The sequence below is a fragment of the Brachionichthys hirsutus genome, unplaced genomic scaffold (assembly GCF_040956055.1).
Source record: "Brachionichthys hirsutus isolate HB-005 unplaced genomic scaffold, CSIRO-AGI_Bhir_v1 contig_887, whole genome shotgun sequence".
Taxonomy (NCBI): domain Eukaryota; kingdom Metazoa; phylum Chordata; class Actinopteri; order Lophiiformes; family Brachionichthyidae; genus Brachionichthys; species Brachionichthys hirsutus.
The window spans coordinates 298,447-322,740 of NW_027180353.1; the positions used below are offsets into that span (position 1 = coordinate 298,447).

The 24,294-nt window shown below is 43.5% G+C and overlaps 1 protein-coding gene and 1 non-coding gene across 2 annotated transcripts in view; one reads left to right on the forward strand and one right to left on the reverse strand.

Annotated features, from left to right (window-relative positions):
* Positions 1-1,675: 1,675 nt before the first annotated feature.
* Positions 1,676-24,294, forward strand: part of LOC137913954 (liprin-alpha-2-like) — a gene marked incomplete at its 3' end in the record, with an annotated part of 65,203 nt that continues 42,584 nt past the window's right edge. The window contains exon 1 of the mRNA XM_068757576.1: positions 1,676-1,924. Within this exon, the coding sequence (XP_068613677.1) occupies positions 1,676-1,924 (249 nt within the window). The remainder of the gene's footprint in view (positions 1,925-24,294) is intronic.
* On the reverse strand, positions 17,887-17,959 carry trnak-cuu (transfer RNA lysine (anticodon CUU)). The gene has a single exon. It is a non-coding gene; the product is annotated as a tRNA-Lys (tRNA).

Sequence of the window (24,294 nt, forward strand, 5' to 3'; positions counted from 1 at the left end):
CCACATTACCACCTTTTAAAATAGTTTATTCATAATTATTTATTATGGTAATTTTTGAAGTAAAAAAAATGTTATTCCAATAATTTGAAAGATGGCGAATTTGCGATCTGAAAACGGGCTGGGCTGAGAATCACCCAGAGCAGAACAGACAACAAAAAAGATCTTAACATGATAAGTTAAACACACAACATATATTGTCTAGGTTGTCTAAATGAATTAAATGCAAGTTATCTGATTCAATTTTGTTCCACAGATCCATCCCACCATTTTTGGATTTTGAGGATGAAGTTAAACCTTCAATTTGAAGTTGTCGATAACCTTTGGGTGCATTCTTCTTGTCACAAACAACATAATCATCGCCAATGAGCAGCATTATTATTTGCCTCAAGTTTGTTTTGACACACGCCCTGATTTCATATTGAAATTGATTTTTTTTTTATGCAACCACCACTTCCCTCTCTTTACAGCATCCACTGAGCCAAAGTCGGGAATAAATCATTACCCGCTGCTTAAAATGCACCACCGGTGCACGCAGTCGGTCCACGGGCTCTCCAAGCGAAGCTTGGCACGTGCAAGAGTGTCCAACCAAGCAAGCGCACTGGCTGGGTCTCTCAGGTCTAAACGGCAGGATTTGGAGCTGAATAGCAGACTGGTGGGAATCTGGAAGGGTTCCCATAGAAGAAATGGGAGAACCCATCTCACTGCCAGAACATGCTGAAACACAAACCTGCCATTATAACCCACCCCCGTAGGGACTGCGGTGGGCAATGGGATATGGTCTTGGATGAGCACATTGAGTAAGGCTCTGCCATTACGTTGGTGTATATACAAAGTCTTTAGGGTACTGACGTCTTTGTTTCAGTGGTGTTTGTCCTGGAGGGTGTTTTATTTGTGGGGCATTTGTTTATTCAGACATTACATCAGTTTAATCTCAGCAAAGGATTTCATTTCGCATTGGCCATCACAATCACATTGGACGAAGCGGATGCATTGTTTGAATATAGTGGCACGCCTGCTAATTCTCAACACTTTTGCGCGTTTGGGTTTTTTGTGTGGAAAAATAGCAATAACTGCAATAATGTAATACAAGGAGTGAGAAATTGCGCAGTCAAACAAGTCTTTTTCCACTTGCTAAACTGATATTAAATTATGAAAATACAGCAAAGAATCTGAATTTGTATTTTAACGACATACCCTGGCTTAATGTATCCATGATGTTTTGTCGAACTCACGTCTTCAGGTATTTATGAAGCTAATTTGAGCTCATTTCATCACACGATGCTCATAAACTACCAGCCATGGCGTAGCATGACATCCTTCTGGGATGTTGGAATATGGCAACATATATCCAGTATAGCATGATCTGGTGTATTATGCAACTCAATCCGGGCATTAAACAGCACAAGCATGAAATTTAGGGCAGAACGCCCAGCCTCCGAAGACGTCTCTGCAGCTTCAAACAACTGGGGTGAAGCTGAGCTGAGCTCCAACAGTGTCAGACCGAGTCACATGGCCACAACTAAAAGAGCAGAATAATACTGGATAGGTCGTCATCAGCAATCCTCCTCTTCCTCTTCCTCTCGTGGAGTTGTTGTGACACAGCTGATTTTTATTCTTCTTAATTTCTCCCATCCTAATCATCATTCCTGCTCCCCCCCCCCACCACAGCACCAAGATGATGTGCGAGGTGATGCCCACCATCAGTGAAGACACGGCGCTGAGCCAGCGTGGCTCTCAGAGCAGCGCCTCTGACCCAGACTCCCACTTTGAGCAGCTGATGGTCAACATGCTGGACGAGAGGGACCGGCTGCTGGACACACTGAGAGAGACCCAGGAGAGCCTCGGCTTGGCCCAACAGCACCTTCAGGATGTCATATACGACCGTGACTCTCTGCAGCGGCAGCTCAGCTCTGCACTCCCACAGGTAAGTGCGTACATTTTGCTTTTGATACGTTTATTTTGAATCTTTTTTTTAGATGTCTTTGTGGTTGTTTTGACTCTACTGAATTTTCGGTTGTGTGGATATGAAGATGGAGAGGCAACAAGTGCTTCTGAAAAAAAGGCTGGCATTTCAGCCAGGTTTTGGTGTGCAAAGGTTTTACTTCTTGGACTTAATTCCCTCTTCCGTGCACCCTGACCTTTGCTGGATGAACTCGAATTGAGGTTGATATAAAATATGTGTGATGCCTGCTACATCCAAATTAATTCTCAACTTAAGAAAATTAAATCGTGCAAGCACGTTTAAAGTTTGGGCGTGTTGGATGAATCTGTGTTGTCTTCTGGGATCTAATTACCAGTTCGACTTCAGGAGGACTGGATTAAATAATGATGCTTCGTGAACTTTTTGGATGAAGAATGCAGTGTGTGATGCTGCAAATATTTGTAGTTGCACCGCCATGTTTCAGATTGCCTCAAAGAAATCCTGAGCTGCGGCTGGTATTTAAAACCACTATGCATAATTCACATTCAATGTGCATTCAGCTTTATTAGATTTGTGACACTGAAGCCTTGGGTTTCCAGTCAAATCGTTGAAGCTCAATGGAAATATTGAGCTGTAAATTTAGCTGCCATTTGTTCATTTCTGTAGCACCGCATGAAAATAGCAACAACAAAGTCTTGGGCAATAATTCCTTCAGTAAGTAGAGATTATCACTTTCTCAAAGTGTGTCTGTAATTCTAGTCACAGCTCGCCCCGCTCTGCTTCCAGGAAACTCTGGAGAGAGGAAGACTTTGTTCGCAGGCGGTGCCGACCGGTTGCACAGTAATCCGCGTGGTTTCAGGGACACTTAGCTTTTGGTGTCATCTCACTTTTACGACTTAAAGGAAGTTTGAAACGGTGAAATAATACTTACTATTTTAAATTAATCCAGCCAGAAAACACATGCCTTTTTTTTCCTCTTCTCGACTCATGGTTTTAAGAACAATTTAACACCTCTTCAATCTGATGTGTGGCGCAGATCGTTGAGTCTTGACTATGCCTTCGCCGGAGTGGCCTTTGCTCTATCTTCATCCTGGGATTTGCACTGTCGGCTTGAACTCTTGGTTATGTGGTCTCCGGATCATGCTTTAGCCTTGGGGCTTTGGTGCTGCTCGGAACATTCACAGTGGATCTACAGTTAGGATTGCAGGACAAAAGCTGCACAAAATGCTGCTGGATATGTTCAAATGATAATCTCACACTGAAAAAAGTTGTCTTACCTTTCTTGCCCCTTGTCTTTTCTTTTTCATGTCAGAATTTCAAATTGGAACCCTCCCTTCCCTGTCTGAGCATTCCCACTGCTTTATTCCCATGGATAGGAGCGCTCACGGCTGCTGGAGTGAAATCACATTTCGATTATCAGACAATGCAGTGGTGCTGTGGTGACGCATTGGTTGTCGCTGTGTAATGACAGAGCTGACACAGAGTTCTCGTGCCTTTTTTGGCATTCGGCTTAAATGAAGTGTCGACATGGTGATTTGTATCCTCCGGGAAAAAAATCATGGCACAAAACATCACACTAATTAATCTGATGGTGTCTTATTAGCCTGATATGAACGCTGCTGCAATGGTTTGCGAAGAGGCTTGCGAGATATGCAGCAGATAAGAGTTGGACGATGAGAATGAACTTCTTCCACAGCAGTCGTCATCGCCTTTGTTTTAGTGTCCCGTGGATGTATTTCCTCTCGATTAGGCTGTAACGATTTTTCTGTCTTTTACAACAGCACTTCTTTAATATAGATTTAATTTTTTCAGCCACTTTCTGAGGCCGGCGGTCTGTAACAATGCTCTCGTAATCACGTGGCGGGATCCTTAAAGAGGGCAATAGATAGCTTCCAGGTCTGTCTGCAGTCTGCACGCTGCGCGCGTGATTGCAGGGGAGGTAGCGAACAAGCGTCTTTCTTTGAAGGCAGAAGTGGCCTCATTTAGGCAATAGGAAAGCAGCGAATGTGTCTTGACTGATATCGCTCCTCTGTTCCCAAAGCCTGGAGTGCTGGCGGGATTAGGCATCGGCCCGCCATAAACTTCTCTCCGTTCTTCTTCCCTCTTTCCCTTTGCTCATTTTCTGCTGTCACTGCTTTTTCTGTCATTCTGTGCCTTCCCTCGTGTCTCCCTCCGCTCCTCTCCAGCCGAGGTCACAGCTCTGCTGCTCGTCGTGACACTTTCGACTGATCGGAGTGACATTTGCCGTCCCCGCTCAAGGCTTCCAGGGAGCAGCGCGTCCCCTTTTACATGCACTGCGATCCTGTGCCCTTCCCTGAAAGGTCTCCCCTCCCATGTTCCTTTTTTTCTCCCTTTCAAATTTAGGCAGGAATGTTTTGCTTGCAGAGTGTAAGAATGGCAGCTGTTTACATGCCCATCACCACCTATCATTGCTTTTGTACACTGATGCTGAAGCGCTTCAGAATTTAACATGAATTCTAAGGAAGTGTTTCCCCCCCCTGGCAGCCAGCTTTGATTCAGGCAACAGTCAAAATGTAAGAATATGCTCCTCAAAACATCCTTTCTCCCCTGCTGATGTTGAGAACAATCTAAACAATCATTGGTGTTTAAATAAATCACATCCTCTTAGTTCCGAAGCTCAACACCATGTTGTGTATTTAGTGGTGGATTAAATACACTTTTCAGAGTAGATTCTTAATACAATCAACTCAAAGCCTTCAGTATTGAGCACTTGTGACCCTGCTCCCATCCCCAAAAGTCCCCCCCCCCTCCATATCATCAGCACTCTCTGGAGCACTCAACTGTTTGTTGCTGCAGGCCGAGGGCCCTGGGGCTCAGGGTAGCCTTCTCCCCATACTGTGTATTTATTGTTGCCAAACATGGCCTCATGAATGCTGATGCAGATGATGTTCTCAGCAGCAGCTTCCTGCTCCAAGCAATCCCGGATAGTTGCACCAAGCTACAGGAGAAATTCTACAGAGTTTCCTCAATCCACTCATTGAGGATTTATACATCTCATTTACGGCTCTGCTCTCTACAGCTGCCATAGTCATAAAAAAAGCAGGCACATTTACAGTGAATGAAAATTAATGTTTATTCACAATAAAATATGTTTAATGAGTCTCAAAAGATACAAATAAAGAAGACATGCACACCTAATGAGAGTCACAGTGTGACTAGAAAATTCCAAGATTGTATTTCTGCTCCAAATACAGCCTGACAGGCATGCGGTTATAGTGGAAACTCCGCTCCTTGCACCCTTACATCCTACTGCCCAGTGCAAGGCAGTGACTGCTTGCCAAGTTGACTTTTGAGACTGTTGGTGAGATGAAATAACGAGCGCTCCTTTGATTGGCCACTTGAATACTGATCGTACCGATTAGATGTTTGTTTTGGTGCCTTGTCACGACTGAATTTGTTCATCATGTTAGAAGAGCGAGGTCCTCTTACATTAAGTCAACATCTCTGGTGTTGAATTAAGGTATTGATATGGCACTGCCAAGGTTGAGAAAACTGATCAATCGATCAAAGGCAAACATCAGCCAACCACAGTTTTTCAGCTCGAGGCCTTAAAAGTCAAGGTCGTAGGCGCTGCTTCATGCTAACGTATCATGTGCAGGCATTTGTGCTTCTATGTGAGTTGGTTTTAAGAGTAAATAGGGTTCATTTATTATTAAAATAATTTGCCGTTTTGCAAAAAATTGTAATTGACCTGAAAAAACACGGCTTTTTACTGCCAGTTTAATTTTCATTTATAAATCCAAATAAAAAAAAGAAAAGAAAAGAAAAAGTAGATGTGTAAATTCTACCAGCGACGCGGCCCGAACGCCCGGTACGTTGATTCGAGTGGTTTCTCCACCCAGCCAGACGGTCATAAGATTCCAGCTGATTGATCACTCACACACTGATGTTGTAATGAAAGCTACGACTGCTCTCGATTACGGGACAGAGCTGCCCATTGATCTGTGGTTCGCTCATTCACGACCATCATCTGGGCTTCAACTTAAATTACAACCACATCTGTCCTTTGTGCAAAAGGGTGAATGGGCTCCTCCAGCATGCTTTGATTTCTCACAGCAATTGCATTTCCCCATGTAAGGATGAGTAAATAGGCCGGTCGTTGATTGATCTGAAATGGAAGCATTATGGGCATCTTGTTGTCAATGAAGCACCGCTCCACCCCACCGTTTATGAGTCATACATGACACGACCGTTCCTCAACGAATACAGCCACGGGTGCAAGGCCATGTCCTCCCGTTGCTCTTAAAGCATCAGTCCGAAGGAGTGTTAGGAGTCATGGAATGTACCATTACCTCTGTGTGTGGGGGGGGGGGGTGAATTTCGTGGAGACGGTGGCACGGCGGTGTGAGCGCAAGGGAGGGAGGGGAGATGATGAAGCTCCCTGACAAGGGCAGAATCTGGAAGATGAGTAAGCTTGTCGTAGGGAAGTGGGAATCAGAGGTGAATCCGCATCCTTTCTGCCCTTTTTTTGCCTCGCCCCCCCCCACCCCCCCCCCCCCCCTACCCTCCTCTGTTGCTTGTACATGAGACCCTCGGGGCTCCAGCGGTCAGTCAGTCAGCTGGTCTCCTCCGCTAAAGCAGCACATGATTCCCATGATTGCTGTTATTGTTTGTGCCCTAGTTCACGCCGCCCGCGGGCTACATGTGTGGCTGATGCTTGGCAAAAAAAGAGAGGAGGAAACCTGCAAAGACAATTGAGACTCGGCGACACGGGAGTTTAAAAGTCTGTGCTTAAGCTGACAAACCATTCAGCCTTGGAATACGTGATAAATAATCTTTGGATTTGATGGAAAATGTGATAGTTCATACACCCATCTGTGGCAAGGCTATCTTTTGCCTGATGGATGCACAGGCTGATCGACGGTGGCAGCCTAACTTACAATTTTCCTGTCTCGCAGGCACTGATTTGCAAATGACACTCTCTGGGTTTTTTTTCCTGCTCAATTTACCCTCAAAGCCTTGCTTTTTCCTCTCGTCTCTTAATTCTTTTCTGCCTTTAATCTTCTCTACATCAACAGACACAGGGATGGGCCCTTGGCACGCGCACCCACATGCATCAAGTGTCTGCAATGGCTCGGACAGAGATGCTGGATCAATACCCTTGAAAGTTTAGGGTCTGATTAGGTAGACAGATGGAGCCTTCCCTTGGATGAATCATTGCAGCAAGCATCGACGTCTGCTGCTGAATCCTGGTTGGCCGTTGTCTCACAGCAGGTGGGTTGGTGGGGAAACAGACGAAGGGGATGAGGCAGGGGTTCCGATCAGACGCAGGAGGATCTCCTACAGATGTAATTATCGCTTTAATTGAAGAGCACAGTCGGGAGTGCTGTTACGGCAGGAAGTATAGCAGGAACAGTAGCTCAGCCCTAACAAGGAGACAGCAGCTGTTCACATATGCACAAGTCTTCTTCAGGGCTATTCACTCTGTGTAATCAAAGATCACTACAATAATTGAATTTATAGACATATGAGTGGAGCAGAACCATAAGTTATCTGTGGGAATTTAAGATGCGCCGCACCTCGGCTCTTGGAAATATTCCGATTTATAGTTTCCAGCTTTCCAGGATTTCTGTAGACTTCATTTTTTTGCTTTGATTTATTGCATTTTGATTTGATACGATTGGATCAATGGTTAAAATCCCTGGAAGAGGGAAGCGAATAAAAAAAAGAAAAGAAAATGTCCTGCAAAAATGTAGCAGTGGTGTGATCTACATTGAAAATGGTAACACAATATGTTGCATGTGATACAACATATTCCAGGAAGTAAGCTCCAAATAGCCGTCGGTGATTATTAGCAGCCATTTAATATTTATTTTAAGTACAATTCAAGCAGAAGACTTTTTCTGGCAGTCTGACGAGTGGTGGAGCAAGAGAAGCCAGCACCACACGTTGAGAAATCATCCTTTCAAACTGCACGTTTGGGAAGGTGCCACCAATCAGCTCCGGGAACGACCTACGCACTCAGTCAACCAAGCTCACATGAAGCGCATTGCACGCTCAAATAGGGACAGCAGCAGAGAGCGAGGCATCAAAAGCACAAACAGATATACTGTACACAAGCTCGCAAGAACCACAGCGCCATGTCATCTTTACAGATACGGGCTTTAGTAGTAGTAGTAGTACTCACTCAAGCACGACAGAGCCAGATGTTGAATTAAATACTTGGTGCTGCAAAGCTGTTGCTTTCACTTGGCAATTGTAAGGCATTCCTTTTTAATCTGCGGCTCTTCAACAAGAGGCTTTCCCCACAGTTTTTGTAGGAACAAACGGTGACGCATCCAGTCTGACATCTTTTCATTTAATTGATCCACCCACCCATTGAATATCGTGTTTCTGTCGGCCTTTTCTGATCTGTCAAAAGCAAAACTGGGAATCATCTCACAACACATGTCAGATGAATCTACAGGATGATGTTTTATTAAGGCAGCAGATGTGTATGCCGCTCCTGCCGCTCAGAAAAGCCCCATTTCCAATGCATAGCACCAAAAAGTAAAAAAAAAAGTACCTGTAGGTAACTGGCGCTACTTCTGTAGTACACTTCTGTTGAGCAGGCATGATTTCCTAAAGTTAATGTGAAGAAGTGCATCCCATCGATTGGTGAATGAGAATCGTTGTGTTATTGCGTCATTACCTGAGCCGCACAGAACTTCCTGCGCAGCACAAATCACTGGCAACCGCACGCCAAAAACCAAGCTACCTTAGCAACCATAACGTTTTTGGTTTTTTTTATTGAAAAAGTGACGATATTCCTGTCGCTGATCACTGATGAGTGGATCATGATAGATGCAGGATAAGAGGTGTCTGTGGTTGTAATTTTCAAAAGGGAGAGCAGACAGGGAGAATCATGAGTACATTTCCTTCATTCAGCACCCATGCTTTCGGTAGCAGCTTAGGAGTTAAACACAACTTGATGAAGTCAGCTGTTTAAGACATCAAACATTAACTGCCACTCTCTGATCTCGAGAATTTACCAGCTTGCATTCCCCCGCTCTACTCCTCAGACACCGCAGCGTCTCCAGGTGTCTCTTGTTTCAGCAATCGTCAACATTTTGACTATGAATCATGCGCATTTTTGGATAAGATAACGCCTATATAGGCTGATTATCTGAACACCTTGGTGTCACCTCTTGCATCAAGCGAAAGTGACAAATCTTGCGGCCGTGCATTTGCGTGGGAGGAACAGCAGCAGAGGAGGAGGGGAGTTGAGTCACAGTTTTCATTTCTGTGGGCGAGATTCACACCCCGAGGCTAGAAACCCGGAAATTCTCAAATGTCAGACCCAAACACAGATTCACAGTCGTGCTCGTTCTGCTTATTGGCTTTGCATGAACGAATTACAGAACTGGTCCCTTGAGAGCCACTTAAGTGAGCATAGTGAAATGAGGTTATGACCGATATTTAGCGCTTCTTATTGTGCCGACCTGCATGTAATTCTTCCTCCAAAGGTCAGTGCATCTGTTTGCTTCGCATTGACCACTGATTAATATCAGCTTTCATTTTTACCATTTGCTTCTTGCAGCCACCGACAGCTAGGCTGGTTTTTGCTTTTAATAAGAAGGCATGATCATGTAACTGTGACGGCAAAATATAGCCTGACTGATGACCAATCAGACCGATACTCATTTCTCATGGTCGCCGACACAACGTCCCGAAGCCACGCAGGAAAAGATTATTCCGTGCTATTAGAGTTTTCAGGGGCTGGCAGCTGCTATCAACTCCTAAGACCAGGTCTCTGGTACAGATGGTGTTTTTTTTTTCAATCATGCAGCTGGTCCCCATTAATGGATACCTCTTAGCTTCTGAATGCTCCACTTGAAAGTCAGAAATAGAAATGATGTCACAGGCTCTCGGCACCAGCCAAGAATCCTTCTTGAGGACTCCGAAGAGAATCCGATCGCATCACGCGCCCCTGCATCATTGCTCCAAGCCAAAACAAACTTGGCAGATGACCTGATTCACACAGTGACACGACGATTAAGGATACAATAAAAAAGAATTCTGAAGAGCTGCTTAAAAAAAAATAGTTAAGAGCTTGACAAGATAAAGAAGTTGCATTTGAAGTCATTTTAGTTTGGTGCAGTAGATTATATTCATTCTCACAAAACATGGGTTTCATGAGAGTAATGTGAATTTTCATGAAATTAGGAATTTGTAAAGGCAAACTATCTGTACAGTAAATACAAATCCGGAACGGTGGCGTAGTGGTTAGCACTGTCGCATCGCAGCAAGAATTGTATTTGTGGACCAAGCCTGTTGTGCCGGAGCGCTGAGCTGTACATTACCTATGATGTGTTCATTATGTCCCACCTTTGTCCCTGCATGGCTGCTTCCAGGACACACACATAATTCAAATGAGCTTCAGCTCAATAGAGCTTTTATCAGCAACTAACAGCGATCTACTAGTCATCTTCTTTCTATACCAAAAGCACCGTGAGACAAGGACAGGACTGAAGTCCTTGCTTTGAAGGTGAAATCTAATGACTTGCTCACACCCTCTGAGGAGTCTGTCCTTCGTGTCTCTCCATAACGGCATCTTCCCAAACTGTCTGGATTTAGCAGCGGGCCGATCGTTCCCCTGCAGAGAGCCCACACTGTAGCCCACTGATGTGACTCAGGTGCATCACAGCACTGCTCTTTGTAATGTCACTCCTAATCACATCTCCAGAGTTGGGGTAATATTATACTGTGTCGTTGAGCGAGAGAGAGAGGCTTGATGTGATTGGGCCGTAGCTTGGCGTGTCACTTTCATGTAATGGCATTGACTTTGTGTGTTTGCAGCTGCTGAAGTACATTCGTCCCCAGAACTTGAACTGCAATCAGGAGAAATGCGTAATGTGAAATATAAAATACAAGATAAAGCGTAAAACCAAGCTAGCAAGGTATAAACAGTTCACTGTTTATCCAGGCAGGCATGCTACTAAGTCTGTCAGACAAATATAGCGATTCAATGGAGTACATTTTGCACTTCCTTCCAGTCATTTTTTTTATTCAAGCATATTAAGCTGAATTTCTAGCCATGCAGCTCTACACTGCACAAATGTCTACGTAGGTTTTTTTTTTTATCCTTGTTGTTTAGTTATTTTATTTTAACCATTTTCCGTTTCCCTCTCCACTGTTCTGTTTCCGTCTTCAACTGACTTCAAATCACTGTTCCTATTGGAATAATTTTGTGCGACTGAGCGTCTGAAGGAAACCCCTGATCAATTTACATCAAGAAGGGAACATAGTAAGCGTGTCAGGCATTGTCAGAATCGATGGCTCCCTCCCTCAGCTGGCGGAATGTGCATCAAGCTGTGAGCTGCACGCGGCAGTGCTTAATTAGTATCAAGTGTTTGCTCGCTGGCCTGTTTATGTTAACAGCTTCCCATGGCCACCGTTCTGCACTGATAATCACAGCTTCCTCTAAATGCAACCAACCCACCTCTCTTTCAGCCTCTAGTTTTCTTCCGAGCGCGGAGAGCAGTCATCTGGCGCCCTCCTCTTGTTTGCCAGCTGCTGCCAGGCCGGCTTCTGTTGCAGGTATCCAACAGGGGCAAATCACGTTGCTGCGTTCGTCCCACCGCGGCTCTGCACAGAACCGCTCATGAGCACCACTGAAGTAATCAACCGGATGCAACCCAGAGTTGTTGTTCTTTTCATTGCATTTCGCCATGTTACTCATCCCTAATAAAGTAATGATACCAGAAAGCATTGTAGCATTTATGAGTAAAAACGGGAATGCAGCCTGAAATTCATTAGAATCCCACTCGTCCTCCTTGCCTTTGTAGTTTGTGAGAAACGTGCGTCTTTTAATACCCTGTTAGTGACGACAGATTGGAAACAAGTGTTGGCTCATTTGCCGTGGATTAACAGAGGTTGTCCCCCAACAAACAAACAAATTAAACAGTAAAATACTGGGTAAGTTGGGAAGGTGTGATTGTAGTGTAAGCGTTCACTGGGAAAAAAAGAGCCTCGGCGCTTAGTCAGCTTTGTCCAGATAATAAAGATTTAAGCCATCAGGGTAATGAAATGGGTGTGAACAATGTCTAGTTTACAATTAAAGCATCTGACATTAAAGAGTTCACAGTGTAAGATTATACCACAATATGTTGGAGTATTAGCTTTCAGCACAGGCTTGGTTTAAAAGCTACTATAGTACATTTAGTCTCATTGAAGTCCGGACGTTATTATGAAAAATAACTGTAAATATCTTAATATATAAGCTATAAAGATATAAATATGTTCCTTCTCCTACATTGCATGCTTTTGCTCTGTTTTAGCCCTGGTGGGAACCCATACATGAGGAGAACATGCAAAAGTCCAGGCCCGGATTCACACCTGGAACCTTGTAGGAGGCGACAGCTTCAACACCGCACAGCCCCGTAAAGACTCAGAGAATCCACAATGTGTCCAGTGTGTGATATTGCATCAGGTTAAACACTGTATCGTTGCTGCTCTTTATTTGAAAACCCCTTGGAGTGATTGAGATCCCCCATGTGGGGACTCCTGCTATCACTTTATCAAGGTCTCTGATTGGAGTTAAACAGCGTCACAGCGATTCACTGAATAGACTACATTTACTTGCCAGAGTAAATTACTGCCCTTTATTCCCTTGCTTCACGGAGGCAACGGCAGTTATGGACCCCATCAAAGTTGATTTTACCCCTGGTAGTTCTCAGTGGCTGAATTTCACACGAGCCTCTTTTAGGAAACGCATTGTAATCGCATAGTGTCCTCCAAGCTGTCTGCCAACTGCTACACTACTCTCTGCAGGTTCATCTATATTACAGTGGAGCATATAGTGTCTTGAAGAAGTGCTGCAGTGCTGCAGAAACTGGAGTGATTCACACAGCACGCTGCTAACTGAATTACTCAGACTATCTCTCTGCATAGAGAAGCGCCTCCTTTTGTCTCCGACAAAAGAGCGTTTGACTGCAGCCGTTAGGTTACATTCTGACTGGGAGACAACTGCACCGCTGCAGCATGTGAGGATCACAGGTCTCATGCTTTATGGATGTCCCCTTAAACGACGGATGGCTTCAGGGAGCAGGGCATGGGTTTTATTCAACTTTTTTTTTTTTACTACAACTTTGTGTGCATTAATATTCCCTCCTTTATTTCTTTTTTTTTAATGCACGCAGAATAAAAATTAGCAGCAGCTCATTTTTGCTTTGCTGCCTTTGGCTCTGAATCGACACTCAAATTCCTAATGCAGCTAATTACCATCCTGATTGGCCAGTCTGAAGCAATCTTCCTGTATCTCTGACGGCATTAGTCATGTAATATGCAGACGAATGCACGGCTGATCACGGACCCCCCCTCCAGAGTTTAGATTACCCTCCACATATGTTCCATGTCAATCTGTTTTGTCTATATCATGAGCTCTGATTACCAACCACAGCACAGACCTGTTTATGCAGCCTAATGAGGAGCTTTAAGGACAGGATGAATTGAGAAGTTCTCAGTCCTCTGTTTACAATCATTAGATTGGAAAGCTGTTATGTATCGCAGTTCTTTCTCGCTGAATCAATTCAGTGAGGATTCTCCAAAAACGACCTCTGCAAGCGACAGGTTCTACCAGGTGGCAGTGGAAAGAGAAGAGAAACTGCACACTCAGCGAAAGGAGAACCAGGTATTTGGAAGCCTGTTTGGCTCTTAATCATTGAAACCTTGTCATGCCCCCATTTTAACACGACTACTAGACCTTTCTCTACACCACATTTGTTTATTCACACTGAATAAAGCAGCCACAAAATAAACCGACAGTGATATTACACCTGCCATCCCCCTCTACTCTATACTGCTTTTATCAGGCTCGCGTAGAATCTTCTATGGACGATCATTCTGCTTATGAACTTGAATGTCAAGGTTGACTTTTGGTCCGTATCCTTCATCCTTCCTTCGTGGCCGGAATTTATTCGATTGTTGTCCCCGAAGATTTTTTTTGTTACCATATTAAAAGACTTCCCGTAAATTCCAGTCGTATGTGACGCCATTCAACATCCTCATGGTTTACATCCACCTTTAGCAGTCCGATGCTAAGGAGGGAACTATAAGAAAGCAGCATGAAATCACAGACATTGACCCGCTTGTGTCTTAACAGAGGCCGTAATGAATCCATTGGATGCAAATGCAGCTGTAGGTAAAAGAAAGCTAGACTTGCCAGCCAGATCCTGTTTAGTTAATGGGCTGGCATGCAGTCATTCACCAAGTCGATGCTCTCAATAATTCAGCCGCCATTTATTCTGGGCTAATGGATGTAAACGCCACCTTCCTGCACTAATGGAGCCACTGGACATGCACTGTACGAGGCCTGAACCATCTTTTACCTACACTGAGGCACATGACAATCACCAGGCATCCTGCTGAAGCGATTATGTAATACCGTCTAGATTTTTTGGGGGGGAAAGCATTCCACCCCCTTCTGCCGGAGAGACCCAGAGGGAAGAACGGCTGAAAATATCATCCGCAGTGGATGCACCTATTGCGGCGGTGCGGCAACAGGACATTCAATCACGATCTGGCGCAGGAGCAGCAGCAGCAGCAGCAGCAACGCAGGGTCTAAATAACAAACAAACTAAGTGGCAAATTAATGGCAGGTGTGTGTCCATCTGTTCAGTTAACTCTCCCGAGGCCACGCCCATGCTTGCAAAGAGGCATAGGAAAGGAGGTGTCAGATGAGCAAATCACACAGGAGACCCCTGCCACTGGAGACGCAAAGTGAAGCACAGCTGTATTACTGACAGCTCCAGTTCTCAAAGTAGGTCGTAACCAGCTGGCAGCCCTGGCAGCAGATAGACGGACAGTGAGAAGGAAGCGATGCATCAAAGAGAGAAAAAGATTGACCTGACTAACATTAAAGGTATTTAAAATAATATTTGCTTAACTGATCTGCATCATCAGCTATAAATGTCTCCTGACTGCGCCAGCCGAGGTCCCAGCCTGTTAGAAGAGGCTTCGTCTTCTCCTAAATAACGGGAGCGGTTGAAACTTGATGATGAACCCACATTAGAAGTAGATCGTCGACTCGTTTTGCCCCTTCTTGACTTCTAGGTGCTGCAGGCCTCATCCTAGAGGCTTAAAGAAACATGATGTGGAAGTGGAGGAGGGATGAAGACAGAACACAAGAGTCTGGAGTTGAAGTGAGGCAGTACTCATGAGGCCTCTTTGCGTGGAGCAAGTACACAGGATAGGTAGCAATTATAAATGAATGAGATCCTATTTACCATATCTGAGTGGGAAAATCCGTGCGCAAATATATCTGGGTGTAATATAGCCAATCCCTCTGGATATAACCAGGGTGGACACAATCACACAAAGTATTATAATACATATTGTTTCTGTATGTGTATGTTTGTACAGTAAATAATACTGTGCATTGACATGATTACAGAGATGATAGCGCTCTTCTTTTACTCTTCATCTAACATTAATTTTTTTAGAGGATTGTCTAAAAATAGCCATTTGGCGCGCACACACCTCTTTGAAGTGACTTCACGTCTCTTAGCTGGAAAATCTTGAAAGACTTTATTTGGGAGTTGCGACGCGTTTGGGGTCATCTGAGGTTCTGTTGACAGGCTTTGCTCTCTAAAGTCTGATCTTGCAGATGACATTCTGAAACATGCTGTTTTCATGCTATTTTTGCACAGTACAAGTGCAATCACGGACTATTAATAGGAGTGTGTGTCATATTATTATTTTAATAATTGTGCCCTTATCGCCACGTGTTGGAGGGGCTCGAATCTTGTTTGTCTCATTTCTCTGATATTGTTCCCTTGGTGTTTGTTTCCATGTTGTTTGCTCTTTGTCACCTCGGGAGACCGTCCAGGGAATCTGAGAACGTCTTTAAAGTTACCACAGAGACATGACGGGAAGAGGTTCTGATGGGGGCGGAGAGGGTTTGGTTTCCTTCTTCAAGGAAGAACTTGAACGAAAAAGACAGAGACAAGTATTTTAATTACACCGTACATTATCAGGTTTACTTTGAGTATGTATGCAGTGTGAATGGTCACATTCAATGCAATGCTTTCTATCATATGGAGTCAATTTGTATAGCTTGGATATAGGGGAAAGACAAAATCTATATCTGTATCTATAAAATTCTACATTTCTCCACTTGTTGCAGTATAGCATTGAGCAAGAAGGCCCCGGGTTCAACACTCCTCCTAACACACACACACACGCATATTAATGCTACAAATACAGTGGACTAATCTTACCATTCTAATCAAACCACTCAACATTAGAATCACCTCATGTGTTTGTTTTCGTACTGCTGTGAGCTCACAACCCTAATTCATCCTCTCGTGTCGTGGCACTATTTTAAATCTAATTATACATATCTAAATACATATTTTCAAATCCTTGATGGCTTTTCTAGGGGGTCTCTAGCCAAAGAAAGGGGGGGGGGATGTGTGTGTGTGTGTCTTCTTTAACTTATGACTTAATTTTAAGGTTATGAATAACAACAGACCACTTACTTCGTTGAGATTCTTTCAGTGAGGGTGGCTCCATGAGAAATGCCATCTCCATGCTGAGTCCAGGTCATGGCATCACCATAGTAGGAGTAATAATTCTTACATTCAGTATCATGTAGAATGTTGCGTGTTCTTCTCTTTGACCATGAGCAAAGCTGCTCTTTAACTTTGGCTGAGTTGCACCAGAAACTAAATGAGCAAACTAAAGGTGGAACTCATTATACGCAATTAAGTTTAAAATTCAGGTCAAATTTGGGCAATGGTCTGCACAAACCATTTGTTGAAAGTAAATCAAATACAAAAATGTGTAATCAGTAATGCTTTTAAATAAGACAACATTAAATACATTTGTTTCTCAAACTGACTTGTAAATTGTGCAGGAGAACATGACCTCACACACACACACACACACACACGCACACACACACATCCAAGCTGCCACAATTACTGTACTCCCATTCCTTCTAATAGGTTGACCTCCCTCTGTTCTCGCTGCGGGGAGGCATGCACTGACTGACCGGATCACAGTACAGCACACACACACACACACTCACACAGATTCAGTGACTCATCTTGTGATTGGATGAGTGCATGTCTATGGCCCGGGCATCACAGCCTCCCTGGAGCTGCCTGCCAAGAGGTGATGTCACCCCCTCTGTTTAGACACATCTCGTCTCTCTCTTCCACGAGGGCAAAGCACAGAGCCCTTTTGTCTTTCTCTCTCCGTCACACACATGTATTGAAGCGTCGCTGCATCAGAGTCTGCACGTGGAGGCTGATGTAGGAAAACACCGGCCACGCTCCCCATCGTCATGTTTCACCTAACATCTGTTCTCACTCCGGCGATGCTTAACCACACGGCTCCATTTGTAGCTCTCCAGTTATGCCCTCGGGCTAATGTGAGGCTGCTAACAATAAGTATTGGGGGTGTGTGCAGAGGAGTCAGGTGTCCTCGTGCCGGCAGGATCACCAATTCAGCCAGCCGGCATAGTGTGGGTGGGTAAAAATGTCATCGCTCAACAACTGCTGTCAATCAAGACCGCTTACGCTAAACTGAGAGGAGAGGGGTTGTTTGAGAGGCTGAAAGCTAGCGTAGCTCTTTTTGATGCTTCTGCAGGATCACTGCTCCTCCTGCTACAACCCCAAGTCAGCATCAAAGGTTAGATGTGGGCGTAAATCTCCTTGTTGCTCAATGCACTACTACGATCTTACGGGATAACCAGCCGTAGTCTGTGGCTCTCATGCACTATCCTTATGTTGGAGTCACTGAGCTGTGAACATACAGTATATATCTGTGGGGATTATTTCTTTATTTCTAAAGTCAAAAAATCAAGAGTCAGTTTCCACATATTGTGTGGAAAGGAAAGGCGGTAAAGTTCGGGGTTTGTCATTGTGGTGTGCTTTTGTATCATGTTGAAACTCTGCCAGTCTGCGTCTAGATTCAGAGTGTTCCACCTCAGAACCTAAGTCCCAATCCCAAAACCTCTACTCCCAACGTGGGGCTCGAACCCACGGCCCTGAGATTAAGAGTCTCATGCTCTACCGACTGAGCTAGTCAGGATTCTGACGAATGTACAGATGGTGACCTACACACGACGCACTGCAGCTTACTCTGACCCTTTTATCTGAAATCTGGACTTTCAGCAGAGTCGGGCTTCTGCTTCAACACTGGTATTTAAATGCCAAACAGTGCAGCATACTGTAAGTGAAGAGATGTCACTGACATTTCTGAGGAAAAAAAGAGGCGTTAATGAGCGCAAGAGGGAAAAGGAGAGCGAAGAGAGGAGCGCCGGCACGGAGGGGCAGATACACTGACAGCACAGCATAGGCCATAGGGTAGATGTGCAGAAGTGAATGTGTCTCTTCTGTTTATTTGTGCAAGCACGTGTGCAATTGTGTACATTGCAAATTGCAAATGCACATTGTCTGTCAAAAAATTTACTCTAAAAAAATAGGACAAAACTGAGCTTTTTCAATGTGTCTGACATCAAAGAGCCTTCAGAGGAGTTATTCTGAGACATCTCAGCTTATCCCCACCACAATCTTCAATCTTCTCATCTGTCTGAATTCATTGAGCAAGTCTGCTGCTGCATTTTATAGGAGCTAAGATTCCCACCAAGGAAGATGTGTGAATGCAACTGCCTTTTCCAGCTGCATCAGACTTCCTGAAACGAGGACGCCCTTTTGTACGGAAGAGATTTCGGCAAGGTTTACGCAACAACTCCACCTACAGCTCTGTCTGGAAACCTTCTCCAAAACAATAGCAGGAGCTGTGAAATGTCACACAGCCGAAGGTTATTTCCCACTTCAGCAGTAAACAAGGAAAATCAACGATGCCCGTGTGGAGACTGAGAGCGTTACTTTCATGAGTGTTCGTTTGTGCGTTTAAACACTACATTGAGATAAGAACCACTTAGGGATTGTGTAAATGTGGGAGGATGCATCATTCAGAGGCCTGACACAAGGCCTCGCGATGCTTGGTGTCTATCGATCGCAGGAGCTTTACAGTAGGTGCTACAGTAGGAAAGGGCAAAGCTTCTGGCACAAAGAATGATGGATAACAGCAATTAACGGAGAAAATATTAGGGACACGTGTTGCTGAAGTACACTGGGGCAAATACACCCGTCATCTCTGATGGCTTCTTTTATTAAAGCTATGACAACAGACATACAGGAGGAAAAGCATATGAGAATAAGTGAATTCAACTTGTCCAGGCTGAAATATAAAATAATCCTTGTTTGGGCATCGTAGAGAATTGTGTTTTTTATGATTCATAGCCAGGCTACATAACAGCATAGTAATAACACCCAATGTTTCTTTTATTATTATTTTTTTTTTTTACCAGATATCACTTTTTCCACAGTAATATAGAAATTCAATTTATAATACCCAACTCAGTAACAAAAGGACTAGTCTGTATCCATCATTGTGGTTTCCTGCTGCATTCAATCCATTGTGTTGTGGGATTCTGCTATCTTGTGGCTAAGTCAGGTAGCACAGATAACAGCCCCCCCCCCCCCCCACAGGTTACATCTAAAGCCGGGAGCAATCGGTTTGATCGATGATTTAATAATGTAATAACTTTGGTTTATTGGCTCATGAGTGTATTTAGCAATTTAACGTGAAAGCCTGGTTCATGTCGCCAGTGTTGAGATGTTCCTTTTTCATACAGCTTTTCACAATTGACTGGCCTCCATCTCTGAAATTAAAATTGGACTATTGTTTCTCTTTGCTTCATTGAGTTGTTGTTTAATCAGATTATTTACTGCATTCATTGATTATTCATCAATAATATCAGCTCTTTGAATAGACTCAGTTCTATTTTTTTTACCCGCAATACACACCTTTTCCCAACAGGCGGAGCTCTGCAACAAGAAGTACTGTACAGTGAATCTTCTCCAACTCTTGCCTTCACTCGTCCTGCATCACTGTATGCAGACCTGTACTCACACGTCTCCTCCAGTATCTTCTGACATCCCTCCTACATTCATTAAACCACTGAGCTTGGGAAAGCAGCATCAAAGCTGTGATTCACTTCTTCTTTTCGTGATGGGATGTGAACTGGCTCGCCAACGAATGGCAAATCAAAACTTAAAAATCTCATTAGTTGTCAGCTTCTTCAAGCCTCATTGAGGTCTTTGCCAGGCTACCATTGGTCAGCTGAGTGTTGAAATTCCCCTGTTTGCTATTGTTGATCAAAAAGGTGCACCGGAGCATTAATTTATCAGCCATATGCTAATATTTGACCTTATCTAGCATGTTTTCTGAAGCTTCATTTGTTTGCCTTTGTTGTGCGTATCTCTGTTTCTGTGTGTGTCTGCACTGTCAGAAGGCCAATTAAGGCGTGTGTGTGTGTGTGTGTGTGCGCAGGTCGACAGTTTTGCTGGAGACAGGGCAGGAAGACGTAGTGCTCGTGTCTCCAGATCGCAGAGGATGGGTGTTCTGTTTGGGGGGACAATGTGTGCTCTCTCAGTGATCAGCCATCCATCACCTCTGCCCTGATCATCGGGCCTCCAGAGAAGCGAGCTGTCTGTCTTATTATATGAGCTTTAAAAGGGTTCGGTTGTACGCGCAACTTTCTTGTGTCGAAAGTTTTGTTTCCCTTCCGTGCAGCATATTTCTTTAACAATTGCATGCATTCCAGACTTAACTAAACAAGATTGCAATATTCTTTCTTTTTTTGGCTCATCTTGTTGATTTATATTTCTTTTTCATCCAAGTAGTCACTGGAAATATTGCATATGTTCAGATTGAGGCATTTTTCCTCATCACAACTTTAACCTTATTAGCTGTGTCCCTTTATTGGATTACTTAACAAGCCTCCATTTTAAGAAAAAGAAGAGAGAAAAAAAAGCACACACTGCTGCACAAATGTCCCAAAAATGAGGTTTGTTGCTTTGGGAGCAGCATCGGTATAAGTCTTCATGAGGCTGGAGGCAGTAATGAGAAAGTTATGAGGTTTTTCTTTGTGCTGCAGAAAAAGACTGATGAGGGTGAACTTGTAAATAAAGTTAAAAAAAAAACAAATCACGGGAGAAGGTGGGAAGGAGAACGACGCGCACACACACACAGCAAATAAAAATAGACGAGTTCATACTCTCCAGGAAGATTGATTGTGTCAATATTCACTTCATTTCTACAGCGTAGTGGATCTGCTCTTAGATTTCCTCCTTCAGATTCAGCCTTAAGCTATAGGATGGAAACTCCGATCGTGATTGATACTTGTCCACTTAATTGGGCTCCCATCCAATGCAATAAAACTAGGTTTAACCTTGATGTTTCCACACTACAGATGTGTCATTTTGTATTGATCTGATGCAGTCCAGTTAACCTAACCCAAATATTTCTGCTAATACAAACACTGTACTCGTCCTCTACAGTGGGTAAAACCTTCAAAGGCTATTTTTGTGGTCTCTAGCCATGTTAACTTAACGCACAAGACTTGTACTGGAGTCAGACTGGATGAGCAAATTAAGTTTTTGTCTTTTGCAATGACGCACTTCGACCTCATTTAACACTTTATCTTTGAATGATGAAAGTTTGTCAACGGTCTCCGGACTTCCACCCAGGGTTATTATAGTTAACGAAAACTAACGAAAAAACGAAAACTAGAATTGAAAAAACATTTTCGTTAACTGAACTAAATAAAAACTAAAATTAAAAGAGAAAACTAAAACTAACTAAAACGGTATTGTCCGTTCACAAAACTAACTAAAACTAATAAAAATTAAAGACACTAATCCCTTTGTTTTCGTCTTTATCGATTTTGAAATTGATTTATTTTGCTCGGAGTTACGCGTGCTGGCGGCTCCGTCCGGCTGTTCCCGTCACTGCTCGTTGAGACTCGGGTTGGTGACGTCACTACCGACGGAAGCCGGCAGGAAACGCCAAGCGCTCCAGCCCCATGTGGGATGTGTTTATTACGACGGAGAGAAACAAGAAAGCTAACTGCGAGATTGTAGCACGTTAGCAGCTATGCTGCGGACTGTTATATATAAAATATTATATATTGTTATATATAAAATATAAATTATTTTATGTTATCTTTTGTTGAGTTGTATTATTTTATTATTTTTTAATCCTGCGTCTGACAAATAACACAAAGTATGAAAAACTAAAACTAATAAAAACTAAATTAAACAAATAAAAACAAAACTAAAACTAATAAAAACTAACAAATCCACTCTAAAAACTAACTAAAACTAACTGAATTAGAGAAAACAAATTCAAAACTAACTAAAACTAAACTATAATTAAAAATCCAAAACTATTATAACCCTGCTTCCACCCAGTTTTCCCTGTTTTTTTTTTCAAACATTAAATGTGTTAGACTTGATTCTGTCTGAGATTACTGCCACTGCTGTTTCAGCAAGTGTTGGGGAAACTGGGGATAGAGATGCGCTGACATTCACTCGATCCCATTTAAGAGGCATCAGCCACCCACTCAGAGCTCAGACTGACACTAGTGTGTATATGAGCGTGGTTTTCCATGGTTATGTGCTCATTACACATTCAGAATGGCTCCTGTTAACATGTCAGTCAACCCACACCACTAAAGATGTTCCTGGAGCCGCCGCAGGAAGGGCATTTTGGATATTGATGCTGTTGTGCTAGCTTTCTGTACATTTGACTGATTTTTTCATTTTAGTGCAATGTGGAGGATGGCCAGTTGTCAGAGCCTGTCAGGAAATGGCAGCACTCACATGGTAGCCCCACCCCCCTCATTATTCAATAGTAGAGTTTGTTTGTCTCGATTACAAGATTGATCTTTGTCCTCAAAAATCGACTGCCCCGAGCAAAAGTTCCTTCCTTTCAGATTCCAGCTGTGAGAGGCTAAAGCAGGAACCGTGAGAAATCTGCTCGTAGCTCTGTTTCATTTTGTAATAGAAGCGATACAATTTGTAGGCTCGGCGTCTCAGGCCGCCGTATAAGCTGTATAAGCCTTCAGAAGCAAAGTTAAAGCATTACTTTATTTAAATGTGAATGTAATGTAATGTAAATTTGAAGGGATGCATGGCGGCGCAGTGGGTAGCCTTGTTGTCTCACAGTGAAAAGTTGTGAGACAACGTGCCTAAGTTACATCATGAGACACAAGAAGTGTGATGCCACTTGGCTTCATAGTGAAGCTCCAGACAAATCTGCAACTCAGCAGGAGTCTGTCATCCCCAGCAGCACGGCTCCAACTGACAGTATTGAGACAGCATCAGATTTTTGGCTTCAAAACATGGCCACACTCAGCAGGAGTGTGCGCAACACGATTGATGCAATTTAAAGTAGTACCACATATCAGCTGTTGAAGCTCTTTGCAGACAATTTAAAACAAAATCAGATTTAACTTTTTGTTGCGTAAACCATCTTAGCAACAGTTGAAGATTACGAGTTGGATGTTGAGAACAGCAATTGGAATGAGATGCATAGCCTGGAAGGCCCAATTAGGGATTGACAAGTGTAATAATGGAGGGTGGCGGCGCTGTAGAGCCTGTAGGGCCTGTAGGGCCTGTCGTCACACAGGAAGTCACATAAAGACAACAGGGAAGTTTCTTCACAAAACCTCCAGGAAAATCAGTGACATTTCTTCCGTTTTGCCACGAAAAGCATCTCATATCTTCACAATATTTAGCGATACAGGATCTTCAACGCCTTAAAGGGTCGCGCCTCCAGTCAGCTTGACTCTGTGTGTCAGGCATGGTGAGAGCAGAGTGTGCTAATCCGAACATGCCACGTCTCCCCAGTGTGCCCCCGACTCTGCAGGCCCACAGTGATTTATCATGTGCTGGATATCACCTCTGGTGTTCAATTCAAAGCTAGAGCTGCCACTGGGGCTGTGCTATTTGCAGCTACACCTTAACTTGTGATGTCGTAATGTAATATCTTGAGATGAAAGCACTGTGTGATTACATCTCTTCTAATCTGATGTATGTCATTGATCTGTCTCAATTGGGTGTGCAACAATGCATTAAAAGCATATCTTTTTTTTTTAAAGAAGCTTGACTCTCCAATTGTGCCTTTAAAAAAAACACCTGTACACAAAATCCTATAGATGTATAGCCTTAGCTCTTCTTGACTCTGGTTTTATTCCTGACCCTGCATCGTTTGATGCTGCATTCATTGACAATCCAAAAAGGCAGGTGCATTTTCCGTACACATTGATGGGATGCCGACAGAAGGATTTTTCTTTTCTAATGTTTTTCTCCTTTTGTCTTTTGTGGCGTTTCCCCCATTGTTATCAGATTTATAACAGCAGATACAACTAACTATGAAAGTGTTGCAGCCCTGTTTCTACAACATTTGGATGCGCTGTGATTTTAAATCCAAACTAGCTATAGCTTCCTTGTAGCATCCTGCAATATGAAGCCACATGAGCTGATCCTCATTAGGTATGCACAAAATGTCAT